General features: G+C 39.9%; 2 protein-coding genes across 2 annotated transcripts in view; both read right to left on the reverse strand.

Moving 5' to 3' along the window:
* Positions 1 to 1,742: 1,742 nt before the first annotated feature.
* On the reverse strand, positions 1,743 to 2,954 carry irx7 (iroquois homeobox 7). The gene is made up of 2 exons (XM_076277301.1): positions 2,763 to 2,954; positions 1,743 to 2,540 (listed from the first exon to the last, which is right to left on the reverse strand). Exons 1-2 carry the CDS (start codon positions 2,952 to 2,954, stop codon positions 1,743 to 1,745), a joined length of 990 nt encoding a protein of 329 aa, XP_076133416.1.
* A 6,058-nt stretch (positions 2,955 to 9,012) lies between these two features.
* LOC143114280 (ankyrin repeat domain-containing protein SOWAHA) overlaps positions 9,013 to 19,511 on the reverse strand; it is a 20,855-nt gene continuing 10,356 nt past the window's right edge. The window contains exons 7-12 of the mRNA XM_076275805.1: positions 19,503 to 19,511; positions 18,839 to 18,841; positions 14,870 to 14,956; positions 13,430 to 13,502; positions 12,519 to 12,608; positions 9,013 to 12,277 (exon numbers count right to left, since the gene is read on the reverse strand). The exon at positions 19,503 to 19,511 is cut by the window's right edge and continues 3 nt beyond it. Coding sequence (XP_076131920.1) covers positions 12,099 to 12,277; positions 12,519 to 12,608; positions 13,430 to 13,502; positions 14,870 to 14,956; positions 18,839 to 18,841; positions 19,503 to 19,511 — 441 coding nt within the window. The 3' untranslated portion in view covers positions 9,013 to 12,098. The remainder of the gene's footprint in view (positions 12,278 to 12,518; positions 12,609 to 13,429; positions 13,503 to 14,869; positions 14,957 to 18,838; positions 18,842 to 19,502) is intronic.

Consider the following 19,511-nt stretch of genomic DNA (forward strand, 5'->3'; position numbering starts at 1 on the left):
ATTTACCAGTGATATCAAGCTTTAACCTATTTCTTTCTTTGTGGTATTTAAATTGTATCCTTACTTATAAGGATATTCTGGCCAAGAATCCAAATCATGTAGAAGTCTATACAGTCTTCAGATCCTCAAAGAAACCGGAAATGTCCCTCATATTTCAATTACGACAGGCCTTATTGCTTTCATTCCCGTTCTAGTTGAATGTTTTGCCCTTGAAATATGGTTCAGGATTCTGAACCCTTTTTCTGGGATTTATAGAAGAAAATGTGCTATTCTAAGTAATTTATGACTTATGATTTATGAAGTGTAATGTAAAAGTAAAATATGTAATCCTAATTTAAGATATGTAGGCTACTGACAAGAATTATTATTTTTTAAAGCTGGTGGTGCCCAAGTTATAACATTACGCTTCTATGTGAAAATAGAATGACTAGTCCTATCAGTCCCAAGTCATTACTAGTCCTAGAGACATTGTCAGAAGTACACCCTTTTACTTAATTCAAATGTGATTCCAGAAGGGTTGATTATTTGTTGCCGGCTATAGGCAGGCTATAGTTGCAGGTTATTGGCGATAGACTAGTAAATTTAACAAGATGAATTAGAAGAATACAAATATTTCCGTCTTTAGTACATCCTCATGCCAGAATGCACCAAAATAAAATATAATAATAATAATAATAATAATAATAATCTTTATTTATATAGCACTTTTCAAAACAAAGTTACAAAGTGCAAATATCCATCACAAAACAAAATCAGTTAATAACTGTGAGCTTGCCCCAGTCTCGTGGGAGATCAAGTTCATACTGGGTAAAGTGCCTTAAGAAATATGCACAAATAGAATTGAACAATTGCATCATTGTGTCCTCATTTGGGAAACACTGGTAGGCCTACTCACAAAGCACATAGCTTATTCTTCAGTTGTTTATGTGTAGTTTATGTTTAATGGCAGAAGCCTAATGTGAATAAGACAAAATGAAACATGTGACACAGCCATGAATTGAACTAATTTCACCTCCTAAAATCACAAAGACCAAGATAAAATCATATTAAAAATGGATGATCTTCTCAGGATCTTTAAATTCCAAATATCATAACTTCATCTTATTTCTCAAGTTTGGTGAACTATCCACATGGAAATCTGAGAAGCGTAAAAGGCCGATTCAATCGTGATAATCATTTAACTTTGACCTTTGTTGTGGACTGTATTTTCTTAGTTTACACAACCAAAATATTTTTAAAATAATAATGAATGTCATTATCTGTCAACACTGTATTGAAAAAAGTGATTATATTATCCCTAATAAAGACACAGCCTGTAATTGAAAGCAATAATAATTCCATAATGGTGTATGCATGCATAAAGGAATTAAGCACTAGGATTAGTGTTTGGTCTAACACTCAGAACAGAGCTAGTATGCATAAAGTAGCCTAGGCCTATGCTAGCCTATATTTCACCCAAATCAACAACCAGCATGCTACTGTAAATCATGCAGGCCTAGCAGGAGAAAACTGATGGAGAATACACAGATCATTTTCAGATTTTATTTAAACAAAATAATTTGACAAATTATGTGAAATTATTTTATAATTTACTATGCACAACAAAATACAAATATATAATATACAGTTTGTGGCTTACAGTCTTTGGTTTTTAACGAACCCATGACTTCGAACTTAACAAAATTGTTAATTTTGCAAGAACTTCTTCAAAGTGCAGTAAACAGGAATGGGTCAGCGGTTGATTAAACGTTCACTTGACAGCCACTGTCCCTTTTCAAAAAGTCATAGTTTGCCGGGAAGTACAGACCGTTCCTTGAAGCCCAGTTCAACCACCACTTCCCCACATCGAGTCCACTGCTGGCGTTGGTATAGGACGTCTCTGCCGTCTTGATAACTGTTTGTGAAGTGGCGATTTCCGCCAATGACCAGATTTTGGGTTTCTGAATACTGTCGCCAACTTTACTCTCATTGATGAATGCGCCGGGGCCTTGTTCACCTTTAACAAAGTCGTCAACTGAATTGTCATTGTCTTTAGGTTGTTCAACAGTTTGTGGAAATCGCTCGTTGTTTACAGACCGGGACGGACATCCTACCACTGACTCCCGGTATTTCTCCTCTTCGTCTACTGCCTCCAGATCAATTTCATCTTCATCCTCGGAGACTGAAGAGGTATCTTTCTGCATCATACCCTCCTCCTCACTTTCACCCTCCTCCTCTTCGTCTGATTTACTTTTGGAGGCCCAGCTGACACGGTTTTCTTTCTTCAGGCGCCTCCGGGCGTTAGCAAACCACGTAGACACTTGCGTTAAACTCATTTTGGAGACTATGGCAAGCATGATCTTCTCACCTTTGGTGGGGTATGGGTTCTTCAGATGTTCGTTTAGCCATGCCTTAAGAGCGCTTGTGCTCTCCCGACTCGCAACTTTGTTAGTCCTGCTTGGGTCATCTGGGACCATTGTCTGATATGGCGAATAAAATGAACCACGACTTAGAATTGTATGATGGTATGGTGAGGCAGCCTTCAGGTCAAATGAGTTCACCTGCAGGCAAAGGAAACAAGACAAAATTATAAACGGCTTGCCATATTTCTATGTACATAGTGCAACATGTCTCCACCACACTGAAATAAAATTACACACATATCATTTGATAGATATAGGCTAGGCCTACAATGGCCAGAAAGCATAAACGCATAGCCTAGACAGTATATGAACGATCGACGTTGAAAGAGCACGTAGCCTGCTGTAACTCTGAGTGCTTACCATGCGTCGCGCTTGAGGATATGGGATAAAGTTATATCCCGGTAGTCCAGAATATGACAAGGGCAGTCCATTTAAGGCGTTGATGTGAGAGGGCAATTGTTGTGGGCTAGGTGGACACCCTAGCTGATATCCTTGCATAGTGATGCTTCTTTCAAAGAAGAAGTTACCAAGTCCTATTTGAGAGGCAGGCATCATTAATCCCGGCAAGCAAATGTGTCTACCATCAACTTGCTGGATGTTTTTATAGTCAACACACCCGCCATGGGCGGTGCCAGCTGTGGTGATTGACAGTTGTATAGAATGAGCTTGCTTTCATGCGATCCAAATCCCTTCAAAGGGGATCCTCTGCTGTTCCTTTTAACGCTTTCTCAAAGTCGCGTGATACTTATCTCAGCGCAGTTTCCATTGTGTTTCTAGGGATGTTCGAGGTTCATTTAAAATTCACATTTTACTGCGATAAGGCCGATAACTCATCCTGCATTTAAATGCCAATCAAAACTCAAGCTCATTGCATAGAGGGAATCACTACAACTAATTAACTTTAAGGCTAATATATTAGACTAAATATTTAGGGTTAAATCCAACGTCTTATTGAATTCAACTGCATACATGTATCTATATGTGCTTACTGATGTTTTCCTCTTCAAAATAGTTAAGCTATTATGTCTTCTTCTCAAAGATCTTCCTAATTTGCAGCTATGGGGGGGGGGGGTGTGTTACATTTTTAGCCATTTGCTGCAGAATTGGCCGCATAACCTAATTTGTCTGTTAATTAGATATCTTAGTTCGAAGAAGCTTGAAATGAAGTCTAGGCTAGTCCATGACTTGGTCATGTTCCCTGGCTTTATCAGTCCCTGTGAAGCATAATGACTGTTGCTTCTGTGTATCTCATTCTCAGGTTACTCTGAAATATGAATCTAGCAATATAATGGGTTCTGACTTTTTGTAGCCTATATCATAGCCTATAGGCCTAATTCAGTACCTCCTAATTGAATACCTCCATTGTCAATTGAAACGAAATGTTACTTAAATTCGATATTTGCTAATTTAAAACGCAACTTCGATGCTTGATTCAGTTACACTCTCCAACAGGACACTGGGACATATATAAAAAGTGTAAGCTATTTGCTAAGCTGTCTACACAACAGTTGAACTCTTGGTTGTTTTATCTTGGGATTTGCTATAGGCCTGCAGGATGATATGCTGTGATCACACACCTCACAATGAAAGCAGTACCACACGGTCTGACACAGTAAACGTTGAAGCACTACTGCAGAGTGATTAAAGTGATTACCATCAAAAGATGTCAACTCCCTTATAGGCTAAGAGGCAGTCTACAATCATAGTCTCAAAGCCCCAGCACAAAGGCGCTGATATGAGAGTGCACCAACACTGTCTGTCACTTACCAGGCACAACAGCGCCGATATTTTCAATTGACAGCATTCATTAATCAATGGATGTTATTAAGCAGCACTGACAAAAATAGGGCCAACCCGTAATCTACACGGCGGCGTCGAAAGCGTTCGGTGATGGTGCAAGGTTGTGTTGAAAACAATGGAAATAATGCAACGGAAAAGTCAGAGTGCGCTGCACTTGGCGCCTTTGAGGTGCAGGAGCTTTAGGTGTTCCATTTGGAACGTCATTGTAGTGTTGCTTGTGCATAGCCTTTAAAATGAAATGGCTAAAAAGTAAAATACTATAGGCTTACTGATTTATTCTTCACACAACACGATCAACCATCAAGCCTGTGTGAAAACTAGCAACATGAAACCTGTAGCTGGGCTTTTGTGATTTTAATGTCATTCAACAATGCCAAACGAAGCCTATAGGCCCCTACCAGCGGAATTCGTTTGGTTACGGCCAGGCATACATTGAGCAAATTAAGGACATTTAGGCAAAACAGGTGTTTCCTAATGTATATGATAATGGCGCCACAAGTGATGCAAATTTTGAGATACAGATAAATTGATTAGATTAGATTAGAATACTTCCCATACATTCCAATGCTGCTGTTGCACGAGAAAAAGATGCAATTGGTGCAGGCCTGTATTTCGGAGGATGGAGCTACATTGATGTCGTGGAGTTTTCAATAAAATACCTAGAGGATTTTTTTTTCTGGAAGGGAATGTAGAAAATAGGTTATAGCCTACGTTGTCATTTACAGTATAAGCTGGCAAATAAAGGTTTTGTTAACCAAGAACTCTAGATAGAGATGGCCTTGCGTTGCTCAATCAGCCAAGAGCAGTTATCATTGTATACGCCAGTGTGTCTCTGCTTTAGTGAGGAAGGACCCACCAAATTATCCTCTCCTGTTACATACTGTAGTAAATAGCACTGATAGTGGATTGAATGCAGATGCAATTTCTTCCATCACAATAGTATTTTCTCTGAGTTGTTTGTTTATAATCTCTGCATGTTGAATAACTTCCCCTAAAGTAGACCTATAACTTCTGTCCCATGAGCAACATAAGTGTAACTCTTAGCTTGGCCTATTCTTAAACACAACTTGAAACTGCATGTGATGAAACAGGAGAGCCAGGCACTAATGAATCAGCGATGACAATTGACGTAGGTGTCACTTCATTAGGCAGCTATCGTCTACCTAAACAGCAACAAAAGGGCCTATAGCTTGTCACAGGAATGGCTGTGGTGGGTCTAATTGGGTGTTAGCACAGGGTGGAGATGACCCCATTCACACTTTCACACCTTTCTTGTGTTAGTTTTCCTTCTTGCACCAACCCTTGATACATTTTATTTAAGAGAGGATGAAAGATCATATTATATTGGCCAAATCATTTAGCATCATATGAAATGGTGACAAGGTAAATAGGTATTAATGAGTTAAATAAAAATATAGAAAACTTGTTTTTTTTTAGCTTCCGTGTGTCTCAGTGCTCTGAAATACGTATTGTTTGATTGATCACAATTAAAATTGAAATAGCAGCCTTAATCGGGGTCCAAGCAAATGCTGAGCATGAGAACCTTGTTTGACAATTGACATTCAACAACCTAGACAAGGTAAACCATGAGACCTCAAGACAAAATTACCAAGTGAGTTAGGCTACTGCAGAGTCTGAGTTTTCACACACAGGCCTGTGTACCCCTAAATATGTCATAATATTCCAACATTATATGTTATTATTAATGGCTAGACTTAGGAACACCTTGACAACTGGAAAAAAAGAACGGTAAAAACACAATTTCTTGGCACAAAATGCATCTTTCAGTCATTGTTACTATATACTATGGACAGGAAAGTTGACCACATCAGGCCATTTTGTAACATCTTACAAATGCAATGTGAAAAAAGTTTAGTGAACACATAATGTTGTTAACAGACATAGTGGGGAACAGAAATTCGACATTAAAGATCTCAACTGACTGACCCCATTTGACAGAGGGTTATACCTTTGCTATACTTCATACCAAGCAACAACCTCCCAACAACATGCCCGGAACCAATTTGAACATCAGAAGCATGTAGCTTCTGGGAAATCACCCTAAACTTCACCACCAAAGTTTCCCGTCAAACGCTGTCCACTCCAGCACATGAGAATATGCAATACAAATTCTACATATATGCTGTCAAATGTTCTTTTTCTTACATTACAGATGGTGATGCCACAAGAGACAATAATAAACCATACAAGGATGGTAAAACATACATTTTCAGAATTCATTTATCTTGTGTAATGCTATCATGCAGTTAACAAGCATATTTTACCAGGTGGTGCTATAGACTAGCCTGACCACGCCCACCTTTCTCCTTTCAGGGAGATACTCTGGAACACCATAGTTCAGTTTCCGTCAAACAAAGAAAATATCAGGCCAATCCCCACGAGAGGAGATGACAAAAAACTGACTGTGGTAAATTGTAGAGGCAATGCCTGCAGGACTGCAAACATCAAAAGTTGTAGTTGGAAAGAGTGACAAACATTGCTTGAGTGGTGGTGGTGCAAGGTCATGAATTAATTTGTACATCAAGCACGTCAGCAAAGAAAAGAAAACTGTCAAAGGTCAACAAGTTATTTTTTTTAATAATGGGGCAGTGATGGTAGTCATCTGGACAATATTGGGACTATGCACACTATGGGAAGAGTGAGTTTTGAACTAAGTCTTATGTGGTATTCAGACACTACCACAGAACTATGGACAAACTCACAAACTCATTGTCAGCATTCTCTACCAATCCCCCCCACCTTGCCCCCCCCCCTGTTTTCCAGTGATTCTTATCAGATTCACTCCGTCACTCGTTTAACACAAAAAGTGGTGTTTGCACTGATGGTGATTGGGAGGATATCTTTGTTATGTAGATTCTGAAATGTCCTGCCATGTTGGAATTATGTGTTCATAGATGCTTTTCATAAAGTATTACTTAGGACCTGCATGTGAATTTGTTAGTGAAAGTGTGTGTGTACTGTGTGTGTCTATGGACATGTGTGTGAGTATGTTTTCACTTGACTATCAATGTCAGGGTCATGGTTGTATCTCTTCACTGATGTCCCTTTGTTTCATTCGACAACAATTTAAACATTGCAGACATCATCAGGGACCTGAGTCAAAATGTCAGAACATGTGCCAGCTATTGCAGATTGATTTCTGCAAAGGGCAGCAACCTATATACTGATACTCATTATAAAACTATAAAAGTGATACTGTGTCTTTGAGTAAGGCTGGAATGACAGCAGTGAATGTGTTATCATCATATATATCATACAGTATATACCTTTAAGTGTTCTGCTTATTCTGAACACACCACTTTTATGTTGTACAGTTGCATTTTACAATTGCAAACATTTAGTTCAGAAGTTCATTTAAGGATATATGTTACAGAAAGTATTTGATGATTAAGCAGTGACACAGTCTTGAGTACTGGCCAGTGTTCATTTTGGCAAAATTTTCAAAGTTATTACTCCGGTATTATACAGATGAATATCATAGTGATATGCTGAGATAATTCATTAAAAAATGAATTGATGCATTTTGTTTACTAATGTGCTACCTCTAAGCCTACCTCTTCTCTGTTGTTTGGTATTTGGGACATGACATCTACATTTGGAAGCCATTTGTAAAACAAAAGTGACAAGGAAGCCAGGAGCCAAGGGCCCACTGTTTTCAGAGCCTAGATAACAAAGCTGGCTGGAGGCTGTGGGGGAGCTGCTCTCATGGAAATGAGCAACCAGGCTGACAATGTAGCTCCTAATCTCTTCAGAGAGAGAGTGTGTATCTGATTTTCATTAAAAACTGCCTGCCATTGACACACTGAACACCCACCCAGAAACACTCACAGGACCGCCCCCACCCCCTCCACACACACACACACACACATACACACACACACACAACACCAATGTTTAACCACAGGCTTCTCTTACACAGCAAAGGATAGATAGATGGCAACTCCCCCTCAACACACACACACACGCAACAGAGGGACTAGGATTAGCAGGGTGGGTGTAGGAGGGGTACTTTTTGAAATGGTTGGTGGGGTGGAGGGGGGTAAAGCCTCAAAGCATGGGATTAAAGCTAATATGGCCTCCCCGGGTCCTGATCTCTACAGAGGGCCACTCTGTTTGAGGGCTGGGGGGCAGTCAGATAAGTATCTATTACAAAATCCCCCTCTCAACCCACCCTCCTAGAACCCCCCCTAAAAAAGCAAGGGCACAACTCAGCCTCTCCCTCACTCCTCTGACAACTACAGCCACAAATGCAATGCATTGGCCTCTGGCAGATAAGCTGGTGTTAAGGGCTAAAACTGTATGGAAGTCAATAGGAGACATATTTACTCCATCTGCTGGCCTCAGAAAGAAGAAACCCCTTCAAGATCAAAGATGAGCTGTGAAAAAAGAAGAGGGATGAGGGATCTTTAGTCTTTTCTCTGTGCTGAAGGCAAACTTCAAGAGAGGTTGAGGCCTCTGCTGTTAAGGGAGAATGTGATGAGGTGTAATCCTGTTATGCCAGTACCAGAGAGGGATTGCAAGGAGGATAATACAGGTCTTGTGTTATTTAAACTATTGCAAGGGCCTGGGAAAGAGGCAGGGGTTTCACATATAACTGAGATTATAAACAAAAAGGTGCAGCTTTTCACAATAAAATGGAAATTATTTTTATTTTTCTTGACCAGCCAGTGTGGCAAATCTTTAACACAAGGAATGTAAAATCTTTCCTGTGAATGCCTAAAATTTTAGACAAGGCTAGCGAGACATTGCTGTTTCAAGAGCAGGAGAGTCAAATAAAAACACCAAGCTGTTCGTATCAAAATACTTTAATGCATATTAACATGAAAATAGAAGTGTTTAAAAAGCAATATGAGAAGCACTTCTGGCTTAAGACAAAAAGAGAAACAAATCCCTTGCAATAAGTTGTTTATCATGTAATACTTTTAGAAGACAAAAACAACAAATTAAGATAAATGATAAGACCAAACACTACTCAGTGACACCACCAGCCAATGCCTAATTCTGACAATTGGCCTGACTGCCAAGTGCTAACAAAAGTCACTGATGCTACTGAATGGCTCGGCTGATAACATCAGGAGAGCTACTAAGCTTTGGAATCAATAACAAACTCCTGTTAAGTATACAATGGAACTTCTTGGCATTTAAGCACATCATGTAACACATTGGCTGCAATCCTTCACATTGTAACATCTTGTATAGCAGCCAATAATGTAATAATGGGCAATAACATAATAATTGTAATGTAATATTGCCAATAATGTAAGTTTAATTTCTGAACCAATAACGTAATAACCTTTATTACGTTATTAACCTACGTTATTGGCTGAGTTAAAAAATATATATGTAATAAAATACTGATATCACTTTATTTAAGGTTTATATAATGAATATAAAGTGTCACCATGGCAGTGTACTTAGCTTTTTCAAATAGCTGCTTAAAAATAAACCATACAAACCCCTACTCTATCTCTTTTTTTCTTCCTGAATTTTTGGTCAATGATTACTGGTATAAAGAGGAAAAAACGCACGCACATTCCAATCTAATCCTGGGTGCTGGACAAAACACTTTACGATGAGAAAGAGGGAAAAAAGTCCGCAACACCAGTATATGCTGACCTTCTGTCAAGTTAGCGTTTATTTTATTGGCTTGGTTACATTTAAACCTTTTTAAAAAAACTCTGACGCGTTTCGGCAAACAAGCCTTCATCAGGGAGTCAAAACGTTTTGACTCCCTGATGAAGGCTTGTTTGCCGAAACGCGTCGGAGTTTTTTAAAAAAAGGTTTAAATGTAGGCTAACCAAGCCAATAAAATAAAGGCTTTTTAACCTTTGAGAATTGAGAGTAGCTTGGAATCCCCTGTTTTTCTCATTCGAATGCTATCTGTTCCAAAACCAGGAAATAAACTGCCATTTTTGAGATGTTGCCAAGCGATATTAAAGAAATATTAAAGGTGCTCTAAGCGATGCCACGCGTTTTTAGGCAAAAACATTTTATGTCACTTACTGCAAACATCACCTAACCAACGCTAGCTGTCTGTGTGGAAATGAAATGCCAAGAAGTCCCACAAATTGGAGTCCAGGAAGCGCTCCTAGACAGACATTTTGTTTTTTAGATAGCATTCGAACTGCAGCGGAGTTCCAACGAACCGCACCCCAGACCTCTGTTTTCTAACGGACCCTGGTCCGCACTCGGGTTCAGTAGACTGTGTTCACATTAGGAAAAATCACCGAACCATCAGTCCAAACGAACTTGGGTCCTGACCAATCGGTCTAGTGTGAATGCACCCTTAGACTACCACTGGTGGTCAGGTGTTTTTAGCTTAATATGCAAGTTTTTTAGATTAATTTACCTTCATTTAACAGCTTCAGAGTCATTGGAATGGTTATATGACTTTTTTCGGGTTGAATGGTGGCCGTGTCGCTTCCCCCTAGCGCCTGTGAGCGGAAAAACCACCCTTGCAACTGTGGGCCGGCGGGCCGACGGCCTCAGTGTCAGGAAGTATAACGAGTATAACGAATTGCTTTAATGCATTCAAATACACATACACGCCAGGCACCGGCTAGAAAAAGGTAGCGATGGAGTTTCTCAGACATTCGTCATGACCGAGCCAGCGAAAAAGAAGCAAAAACCGAGAAAACAGTAAGGAAATTGGCAATACTGCATAGTTTACCTTTAAACAGCTAAAAGGCAATAGTAACTGCTATGGAAGTGTAACACTTTATATCCAATAAAACGTAACATAAAGCTGCAAGCAGCAAGGATGGGGCCAAACAACCCAAAAGGCCTGATTTACCATGGCAACTCAATGCTATTATATCATACATGTCAAGCAAGAAAAGAATCATGTAATAACAGGTTGTGTATTATTTTAAATTGCTTTGGACAAAAGTGTCCGCTAAATATAATCATAACCATTGTATGAGAAGTTGTGTACCTTATTATGTATCACATTGTGCACAAGGAATTGTGTATCATATTGTGTAAAACATAATGTGAATATTGCTTCATAACTAATTTGTATGTTATTATTATCATAATGGTATTATTTGTTATCTTCTCTGAATCTAATATGATTTTACCTTAATATTTGTGAATCCTTCCGAATTGTGTTTCTTTTAAAAAAAAGAAAAATTCAACCTATGCCTCGATCGTATATTCTTACGATTTATTTATTTATTTATTTTTCTCGCTGGCACATGCTATTCAATTTGTGCTGTAATAGACAATCTGCAAGAGATTATTATGATGTCATTTTGTATGTTCTCTCCGGTTTCTCTAAAAAAATAAATTCAATCTCAATGGGATTTATCTGCTTAAATAAATATGCTGAAAATTGAAATAACATTTGAGATCATTTTACTATTTAACCAACTATTAATACCTAGCCATGACTGTATGTAAAAATCTTATAATGTATACATGTTTTCGTATAAGCCCTTATGAAGTCTCATAATGTGTAATACATTTTTTACCTCCAAAATTACATTTTAAATGTTGTTAATTTATCACATGCTTTTGATAAAGACATTTGTGACTCTATACAAGCTTCCATAATAACAGTTGTGCAGGGCTTATACAACAAACTCATAATGCTTTGTAAGTGCATTCATGTTTAAAGGTAACAGGTATACAAATGGCAAATAAATCTGTGTTATGTAAGCAAAACAAAACATTCTCCGTGTATGTATGAGGCGATTGTTATCTGTTGTTGTGTGAGAATAAGTCTGTGTGCTGGGGTCTTGATGTGTGATGCGGACAGTTGATGCTGCTTTGTTAGCGGGAGAACTTCCTGGGCGATTGTTATCTGTTGTTGTGTGAGAATAAGTCTGTGTGCTGGGGTCTTGATGTGTGATGCGGACAGTTGATGCTGCTTTGTTAGCGGGAGAACTTTCTGGGCCGGAATGCTGGGACCATGAGCTGATGGGATGTGTTCCTCTCTTCAGGAATAGCGGCGAGCTCTTCTGCTGAACCCCACTTCTTCTTTGAGTGGAATAATGACGCCAACTTCCTGTTCTTGCGCTCACTCACCTGGACTGCATGATACTCTGGGCCGTCTAATTCATAAAGAGAGAATCACCTGTCAACCAGCTCAGTGTAGAGGTGCATTTAAGGATATTAATTAGAAAGAACTAGTTGACCCAGTACACTCAAGCAAATAGAGAAATGTGCTTTTAGCATTGTAAAAAAAGTACATTTTGTGCATGTGCTGCTTTAAAGTATAATTACACAATGAAGTTATTCATGCAGTTCTATTGTGCAGAGAGGGTGATTGTGGTTGAATGCAAGCAAACTTACGTAGCTCAGAGTCCTCTTCCGCTGGGTCTCTGGGGCTGATGTAATAGTAAGCAAAATGTCCACTGTAGTCACGCAAGTTGTCTTTTGCCCCTAGAAGGATCAGGGGACAGTTCATCACATGATATCACAAAAAAAAAAAAAAAAAAAAAGCTTAGATGAGCACTGAATAGCGTTTACATACATTCCCACAGAATGACTAACATACAGCAACGGGATGCTAAGTAAGGGATAATGGACGACACGGTGGTCTGTTCACAGAAGTTAATACACGGTCGAGGTTGTAAAACGGCCCCGACGCGAAGCGGAGGGCGGTTTAAACCTCGTAAGTGCATAAACTTCTGTGAACAGACCACCGTGGAGTCCATTATCCCGCTTATTCCACTGTTGCCACTTGCGTTATGTTCATTTCCTGTTACAATTTAAACGTTTTAATCGCTAAAACTGTCTTGTTTGTAGAACTAATTTCTTCCGACACATATCAACTAATTTCTCAACTTGTAGGACAAACTGCCGTTACTAGTTCTAAATGGATGGATGCTACAGCCAAAGGCCAGTCGTTAGTTCCATCTCTCCCGTTGTCAAGCGGGCATATCCCAAGATTCTGATGAACTTTAGCTTTGAAACATCGCTATTTTACTTAGCCTGCTGTCATCCATCTAGCTAAAAGCCACCTCCGTCATATGCTACAATGTTGCAATGTTCTGAACGTCTGCATTTTACAGCTCGGATGCAACGTGACAGTTCATTTAAACTTCACAATGAGTTTGGCGAATTAATATACAAGTGTGATACGGCCAAAAAAATGGATCTACTTCATAGGTGTGCAAATAACATACGGTTAATGGTCGTTCTAAATGACGTAGGACAATGGGAAATTCAACCAAGCAGTGGAATAACTGCTGTTAATTTACCATAGGTTCCTACGAGCAAATCCATTATGTGTTGATGGCCATGCAGGGCAGCGATGTGAAGAGGTGTGTATCCCTGAGCATATGCAAAAGGAGAATAAATAAATTGCAGAGATAAAACTCAAATGAAGCTGAATGGCATCTTCATCAGGGAAGGAATAGAACTTAAAAGACTCACCCCCTGTCATTCCGTAGGACCAGTTGGCACATGGTTAGAGAGAGAGAGAGAGAGAGGGAGGCAGAGAGAGAGAGGGAGGCAGATGACAGAACATAAATGAACACAGGTTACAGCAACAAAATCTAGCAATGAACTCATAATTGACCTGTAATTGTGCAAAATGACCATGCTTTTAGTTGGAAGAGTTATTCTGGGGAAACGTTTAACGTGATGTGTGATTAATGAGCAAATGGTCTTGTAGCGACATATAGAGCCAGTCGCTCATTTACACAGCTGCACCTGGTCTTGACCCAATCAACTACCCTGTGGCATAAGAGGGGCTGAGAGACACCCATCCAAACACACATGACTGTATGTCCTATCCATACTGTAGATATTTGCATAGGTATGGATAGATATACAGATAGATAGATAGATAGATAGATAGATAGAGAGATAGAGAGATAGAGAGATAGATAGACATAGGATACATCCAAGTGTTTGTGTGTTTGTGTGTGTGTGTGTGTGTGAGAGAGAATGTTTGTTTCCATCCAATACAGACGCAGGACAGCTGACCACTAGCCCATCATCATGTCACAGGATGTACTTACATGCTGGAAAACAACAACAACAACAACAACAACATGTTTAGATCCCGTGAATCATGTTGTGAGAAATGCAGTAGGTATTGTGCAAAACACTGCAAAAAGTAAATGGATCTCTAAAGTAATCAAATGTGATACTACTAATCTAATCTCAAACATTTTAATTATTTTCATAAACCAACCTCACATACACATACACATACGCATGCGTGCACACACACACACACACACACACACAATATGTGCCTGCACACCTAATCTAAGATATATATGACTATGCAGACTTGCTGTGACATAGGTAGGATGTAATAGGTAGGTTGAAATGTGTTGAAATGAACTTGGGATGTCTTGTATATTATAGACATCCCATATAGACATTAAAGACATCCCAAGTTCATTTCAACACATTTCAAGTTCACTGTGGCACCAACGTGCAAGGGGTAATGGCCTCCAAGGTACCCGATATACAGAATTAATGGATAAATCAGAAATTGGTATTTCTTCTCTTAACGAGTGAATTAGAATTGTGAGCTGTTGAATTTTGAGAAACACTTGTAATTGTCTGATTGAAATTTCAGCTGTGTGTAAATCTAGGAGTGATTTGACTAAGAATTCCCTTGCATCTCCTCTCATAAGAACAGTATGTGTGTATTGATACAAACTTTATGACAGGCCACTCACAGCTCTGGAATTGATGTCTGCTCCGGCATTAGCCATAGCTCTGGTCATGTCTTCTTTGCCATGCTTAGCTGCCCAATGCAGAGCTGTCTAGCCAATTGGGAAGGAAAGACGCAGATGAGAGCAGAATACCACACACTGATATACTTCATACATACACACATACACATACACAGACTTACATCTGCCCACAGGAAAGCACACTGACCCGTGAGGGTCAGGCTCACGTTTCAAAGGCAGGCAGTAGTAAAAGAACACCATGCTGGTCAGGAGCATCATTTTACATACAGTAGGTTTACACTGGGCTCAGATGCATTCTGGGCAGATGTGGAGGCTTAAGGCCATTCTCATTGGCTGTGGGGTACAATTGGCCAGTGCTGAGAGGGCTGGGAGTGCCCAGCTGTGCACGGAGGGGGAGAGACAGGCCGAGGGGGTGATGGTTTCCTGCAATCTAATGACAGCCTAATTACAAAACAACAAACCAGTCAGCCCACTCTCTGTGTGTGTGTGTGTGTGTGCGTGTGTGTGTGTGCGTGTGTGTGTGTGTGTGTGTGTGTGTGTGTGTGTGTGTGTGTGTGTGTGTGTGTGTGGGGGGATTAGCTGCCGGGAAGATTGATGATGTTGGTGTGACCTTCTGATGGAAGCCACACCCAGCAAACGGGCTGTTGTCAGAGCATGTCAACAACACAGGGTGGGAGGGATAATGTGTGAGGGGCACCACACACACACACACACACACACACACACGGATGTAGATAAGCACACCTACATGAACAGAAAAGTTCTAGACTTACAGTAGCACAAGCATGTTCATACAAACATTCAAACACTCAGATTAGACTTTCAAAAATGTGCACTATGAAACCAGAAATACATATGCAGTACTTACACAAAGACACACACACACACATAGTACACTATAGTATGTGTATTACACGGTAAAGCCATGTAGTTGAAGTACAACCCCAAATCAGAATGTAATAATCTGCAAATATCTTAATTAGTAGCAAAAAGGACACAGTTGTAAATGTTTAAGGAAATATTTGATATGTTTCTATGTTTCTATGTCCTGTTTTCTGCTAAATATGGGTTTATGAGACTATTATATAATCACATTCTGTTTTTATTTGCATTTTACACAACGTCCCAACTTTTCTTATTTGGGGTTGTAGTTCTGTACAATATCCAACGTATTTTATCATTATTATTGTTCAGATGATGTAACACAGAGTATGCCTTCAATAATATAAAAACATGGAGTATATACTAGAGTATACTAGTTACTCAGTTTATTACCAGCTCCATGGCTGATGTAAGATGGGATTATCGAACCAGCCATGTGTTATGTTGTGGGACTGCAGATGTACAGTAAATTAGCCTAAGGCTAACTCTGGTGCAATGCATAAACATTTAAAACATTTATGTTTTAATTGCACACTGTCCCTTACAAATAAAATTTAAATTGAAATTGATGTTGAAATAGAACAAACTGGTCTTATAACATCATCATGTGTAGACTGAATGACTGAATTCAAACACAAGACCCATAATAACATGAGAAACCGCTTAGGGCACAGTACATCTTCCCAGTTGATCTAAGTCAAGTCCAGCCGGTTTAAGATGCTGGCACACATGGCTGTCCTTGACTGCCACACTGATAAGGGAGGTTCTTCTCTTCCTTAGTCTGTTCCATTAAATGGACAGATGGTGATGGAATGATAGTGTGATGGAGTCTACCCTCAGTGCGTACACCTCTTTTGTCCCCACTGTCAAGCTGCTGAGATGGATTGGTTAGCTGCCTGGCCTGTCTGAGGGACATCTGACCAGCCCTCCCGGGGTCTGGGGGTGATTGACGAGACAGGGCAGGATGTGGCGTCTCCTGTCCTCGTCCATCGCACAAGCGCCCAGTAGGGTCACCAACGCCCTTACAATCCCTCATCCATCTCCATCACCTCTCAACCTGCAGTTGGCATACCTCCATCTCACTGACATACTGTCACACAAAGAATTCCACACGGCAGCATCAATGTAAACACACATAAACACCCTCCATTCCACACGGCAGCATCAATGTAAACACACATTAACACCCTCCATCAGATAGACATGAAGATGATTTACTTACAAACTAAGTGCAGGTGAGGACAGGTAGGGCGGGGCGGGGCGGGGCGGGGGGGACCATGGCGACCAACACAAGTGATGGGGGGAGACAAAAACAGGGAATCGTGAGCTGTGAGGACATCACGTGTGTGTAGCAACAGACAGCTCTCAGTCTTCACACGTGCAGAGTAATACTAGATGACAACCTAACAATGCATAGCAACATTAGGAATTGTAAAAATTAAAACAATGTAAAAATGATCTGTATAGAATTCTGCAGTAATTTTCTTAAAACTTTGAAGAGCTCAAGTCTTTTTTTGAAATACCACCTCCAACACAATGAACAGCTTAGTGTATTATACATAGTGTATATTAGCTTATCTTATAAGCATTTATGAGAAATGAACAGCTTAGTGTATTATACATAGTGTATATTAGCTTATCTTATAAGCATTTATGAGAAACTCCAACGTAAGTGTCTACCAAACAAACATAGATCCAGTTTGTCACCCTACTATAAAGCCAAACTCAGGAGTAAATCTCTGCCAAGCAAAATTGGGTACATTTTTATTTCCCTTACATAACAGTCCACCCTACAATCTCCAAAGCAAATGAATCAAATCAAATTGGATAACTCTTGGAGGGTACAAAGGACAAATGATGGTGTATAGTAGTTGCACTAGACTCCAGACATTTGTATGACCAAAGTGTTTTACCAGGTTAAGTGATCTATCTCTGTGCTGTATTAGGCCTATCTATCGCTCTCCTTTGACCCTTAGTGCAAAACAGATGTTGACGCCAGTAAGTTAGATACAGTTCCATTCTAATATCGGTAACACTTTACTTGACGGGTGAGTTCATAACACATTTATAGTAGCTGTCATAAACTGCACATAAAGCATTCATGACTGTTTCATGAGACATGACTCAACATTCATACCAAACTTTTCATGGATGCGGAAGACAGAATGACGACTACTGTGACGTGATCAGGTAAGAGGTTTATTCGTCGTTCTGTCTTCCACGTTCATGAAAGGTTTGGTATGAATGTTGAGTCAAGTAAAGAGTTACCCTAATATCAAATGTAGCGGTTAGGATTGCTGTGTATAGAATATTCATATATCCCAGAATTCGGCTTTTGGTAGGAGTTTATCCTGGCTAGTGGGCATGGAAATGGTGTGTGTGTGTATGTGTGTGTGTGTGTGTGTGTGTGCGTGTGTGTGTGTGTGTGTGTGTGTTGGGGGTTAGGAGTTGAGCACATCAAAGCACCTGTGGGAGATCACCTTCCCAGTTTGCTGTACTGTGAGATTAGACCTAAGTGGCTGGGATATGAGCTTAAGTTCCTGCACTTCAATGCCTGCAGGCTTGTGTCTTTACGGAGGTGGAGCGACACGGAGATAGGGCTTAACCGCGTCTTAGGAGGTGGTCTGACACTGGGAAGTGTGAGAACCTCTGACCTACTGGGTCTGTGGGGGGCGAAGGGAAACAAACATCAGCCCAGAGCTGTTGAGCGCGCACACACACACACACACACACACATGGGACAAATAAAGGATTTGGGGTTTGGAGGGATTTTTTTTTGGGGGGGGGGGGGGGGGGGGCTGTGGCTAAAAGGCTATCGCGATCATAATCCTCTTGATAGTAGAGCTTTGAAATGCAGGGTTCAGATAGCATTTTGCATTGCACTACACCTGATGCTTTCTGGGGAGCAAGAGCATGTGTCATGACACAGTAATACCATGACAAGGGACATTTCAAATAGAACTTCCATCAACATCACTTTACATGGCTCAAAAGCATTCCTTTCCTAGATTATGAAGGGGGGGGGGCAGCCAAACATGCAATGTAATTGAAGGGACAACATGCAGATACAAACTTACCCCCTTCAAAGAGCGCCCAGGAACATCACAGCAGCAGTAGGAGAAAACAGAATCTAGTGAGTCTCAAATATGCACAGACTTACACATGCAAACAAAACAGCACACTGGGTCTAAAATACTTTTTTTAGAATGAGGAAAATGTAAATTCCTTCAAGACCTTACTGCATCTGAAGGCAGATAAAGAAGCAAGTCTGCACCAATTTTTACAGGTTCCAGCAACTGTTATGTCTTCCTATCATATTCTCATGAGGATTTGATCTTGACTCTTAGACCACAAAATAGTATGTTCTTTATGATTAAGCTACAGAAACTGTAGCTTTTGTCTTATGCTTTGGATAACTGTCCTAAACAGTTAATATCAATTGACCCCTTCAAGAAACACAGCGTTCTGACACAATTAGGAAATTATGCACTATAATTAAGGTTAAACATAGAAAGGTTATGAAATCATATATTAAACATCTGTTACACATTAATTAATTGTACACACTACATTTTTAATAAAGTTTCAGAGGCATTTGGGCCTCCTTTCATTACATATGACAAACATTCAGATTTCATATCATTACAGCTAATAATGAGGGGCTGGCTGCCATTCAAATATTCTCTTGGAATTGATGTATTCAATTAAATAAGACTTTTTGTGAAACACTTACAGATGTGAA

This window comes from Alosa pseudoharengus, unplaced genomic scaffold (genome assembly GCF_046254945.1).
Source record: "Alosa pseudoharengus isolate Yale_2024_CS ecotype anadromous, Long Island Sound unplaced genomic scaffold, YU_APseudo_1.1 YU_APseudo_1.1_scf_9, whole genome shotgun sequence".
In the NCBI taxonomy this organism is placed as follows: domain Eukaryota; kingdom Metazoa; phylum Chordata; class Actinopteri; order Clupeiformes; family Clupeidae; genus Alosa; species Alosa pseudoharengus.

Bases quoted from the DNA above. Each gene is read 5' to 3' on its own strand.
- irx7 (XM_076277301.1), bottom strand. From the start codon at position 2,954: ATGCCTGCCTCTCAAATAGGACTTGGTAACTTCTTCTTTGAAAGAAGC. The intron at 2,541-2,762 runs GTAAGCACTCAG...CTTTGCCTGCAG, and splicing joins ATCCTCAAGCGCGACGCATG to GTGAACTCATTTGACCTGAA.